The sequence below is a fragment of the Apis dorsata genome, unplaced genomic scaffold (assembly GCF_000469605.1).
Source record: "Apis dorsata unplaced genomic scaffold, Apis dorsata 1.3 scaffold_21, whole genome shotgun sequence".
NCBI lineage: Eukaryota > Metazoa > Arthropoda > Insecta > Hymenoptera > Apidae > Apis > Apis dorsata.
In genome coordinates, this window is record NW_006263323.1 from 47,206 (window position 1) to 50,412 (window position 3,207).

Sequence of the window (3,207 nt, forward strand, 5' to 3'; positions counted from 1 at the left end):
AGATATGCACGAGTGAGCGATCGAGTGAGTGAGTAAATGAATGAATGTGTTGGGGGATGACACCTACCAAACGCCGGCTCGATTTCTCCTCGAAGGCGCGACGGGTGCCACTATACACACAGAAGCCTTTGTAGAAATCGCCCTGGTCCGCCACTGAAACAGAGACAGGATGCCAAACGTTAAGGGTGCTTCTACTCGTATCGCGTGCGCGCCTAAAATTCGCGCATCGAGTCCTTTTCCACTTTTTTAAACATCGACACAAATCCGCTGGCATACGATTCCGGTGTCTGCATACCATCGTCTGTAAATTGCGAAAACGTTCGCAACAAATGCGGAACGAACGCGAAAATTCGTTCGAATCGCGCGATATCTACCGAACTGTTGTCCCATCATGTGCTAAATCACGAATGGCAAGCCCAATTTGGACACGGGCGAATTTCCACATAGGCTCCTGTTGTTCTATATACACGCGTATCTCTGCGCATGCGCATCTATACTCTCCTCAGACCGACCTTTCTCCTTTTCCTTTTTTGTTCGTCTTTCTCTCTTCCTTCGTCTCCTTATTGCTCCTTATAACGGACAAGGAGAGAAAATCGTTCCGAGAGAGAGAAATAGACAAAGAAAAAGAAAGCGGAAAACGGCTTTAACACCAAGCATATGTCCGCGCTTTTAATGAAAATTCGCCGATCATACACGATTGCTTAGTTGTTCCGTTCCTTCCTTCCTTCTTTCCTTATTTTCTTCCTTCCTTCCTTACCAATCGCCGTGGCTGCTTCACCAAAGGTCGATTCATTCCATTCATCTTGTGGTAAAGACCGCACGCGTTGCACAGGTAGTGGCCCGTACCGTCTCGTCGCCATAACGGAGTGGAAATTGCGCCGCAATTTACACACTCGCGGCCCTCCGTAAAGTATTCCGCCTCGATGTTGTGCACTGCGCGATTTGTATATTTTCAAAATGGAATCCACATACGTGTGAAAGCGCAAACGATTTTCCCTTTCAAAAAGTAAATCATTGGGAAATATTTCGAAACAGTAGGAATTTCACCACGTGCAAACGTGAAAGTGAAACGAAGAAAAACGGGGTGACGGGAGAAGGAAGGAAAGAGAGAAAATATGAAAGGAAAGGATGCAAAAATATACGTGCACGCGTGCTTCGTTTTGTTATTTTCGATCGTGAAAACTCGCGACATTCGAATGCCTGTCGGAAAATGACCATCCAGTGAAAGTGAAAAATGCCTCGAGCAAATCATGCATCATTTCGAAACTATTTCACGCGACAACGCATCGATATGTCACGAACGAACGAATTACCGTCTAATTAGTAATTTTCATTTTGTATCTTTCCAATGCCTCAAGATGATTCTTTACCAATGGAACGAGCAAATAAAACACGCGAACGTGACAAATGAAAATTTTGCAAAAAAAAAAAACTTTCGTGCATAATAATATTTAATCGAACAATTTATAATTTTTTAATTTTACAATTTATAAATTTTCTTTCGATTTCACTTTCGAAACATACCTGATATTCGTCGATTCATCGTCGATCAAATAGAAGACACGTGGTACAAAAATAGAAAATCTAACGCAAATTGTGTTCGTACAAAAGAAAGGATACAGGAAACGAAATAATGCACAAAAAAGGATGTAAAGGGATATGGCGTTATCAGAATTTCCGGTGTTTCTCGATAATAATAACTAGCAGTTGTTGCTAGTACGCATGTCAAGTGCCACGCGTATGCCATCGTATATTCGTTTCACGATCGTTTTCACGATCATTTTTTTAAAAATACGAATTTGCGAATTACATTCGCGATCAATTTTAACGAAACAAGTATATTAGTTGTACATTATCTTCGACGCGCCTTGATCTCGTGTTACTCTACAAGAGAGCAATATCGAAACAGAGAGAGGACGAAAAGGTCGGCGTACCGTAGTCGCACATCCGGCAGAAACGAGACTGGGAAGCAATCGGATATCGTATATTAGTAAGCAAAGAGTAGCTGACGTCGGCGTCCATCTTACGATCTCTAACCGTTCAACGATACGACACCATCGTGAAACCGACGAAGAAAGAGAGATAGCGTAGAGCGAGAAGAACCGTGAACACGAACAGCGTGGAAAGAAGAGAAAAGCGGCGCGAAAACCGTTTGATAACAGACACGACCCACCAGCTCGTTGCTACGCACGTTTTTTTACTATAGCATTCTTGTATTTTTGTTCCATTTTGAAAAAAGAAAACCAAAAATACGAAGTAATTGATTATGTTAAATCTGCTGGACCGTTTTCGAAGATAGCAAAATAAAGGAATTGAAGAACGCATCCTGATCAATGACCACACACAAAAATGCTAGATATATTCTTCGTAACCGAATATTCAACGGTGACCAAGACGCCACATAGAAGATGACGAAGCGACGGGGAATGAGAATGGTCGAGTCGAATTACTTGACGAAGCAGAGCCGTAAGGGGCAGAATGTTGTAACCGACCGTCGCGCCACGCCGGGATAGAGACAACTGTGAGTCCTCCCCTGCCACTGACAGGGGGAGGGGCGGAGGAGTAAAGGTGCGCAAACGGAGAACGCAGGAACAAAATATATATACGATATAACGAAACACAGAGCAAAGACGGAGTGATCGAGTAGCAAGCAAAATGATCGAATCAAGAGATACAATTTTAAATAACAATCCAAGTCCAAATTCGTGTAAAGGGAACAGCGCATATTACAGAATCGGATATTAAACAGAGAAAAGGCCACTTGTAAATAAATTCGTCTGGAACGAGCAAAGAGAGACGGAATAGGACATCATTCGTCGAATGAGTTCGATGTTTCGTTAGGTAGGATGCAAGAGGGTTCTGGCAAGCAAGCAAAGTCAAAGTTAAACCAAGACCAGGCGCGTGCTGGCAAAAGGAATATATATATATGCATATATGTATAGCGGTCGATCATAGATTTGCCGTCGCTGTGGTGCGTAGTCATTTCCTCGTGTGAAGGAAGAACATCGGGCCGCATCGGTCCCAGACGCACGTTCAAAAACCACTCGAGATCGCGGTATGTTAAAAGCCGTATTCCTCGTTCCCCTTGACTTTCGACTAAAGTAGTGATCTACGTTGAAACCGCAGACGCACCCGGGTCGCTTTCCAAAAGACCACGCGCCACTTAAAAAGCTTTCGACTCGACTTTCTTCTCCGTGTCCCCCCCCC

The 3,207-nt window shown here is 43.5% G+C and overlaps 1 protein-coding gene across 1 annotated transcript in view; it reads right to left on the minus strand.

Moving 5' to 3' along the window:
* Positions 1–3,207, minus strand: part of LOC102675488 (box A-binding factor-like) — a 31,263-nt gene that overhangs the window by 2,380 nt on the left and 25,676 nt on the right. The window contains exon 7 of the mRNA XM_031510145.1: positions 758–933. Coding sequence (XP_031366005.1) covers positions 758–933 — 176 coding nt within the window. The remainder of the gene's footprint in view (positions 1–757; positions 934–3,207) is intronic.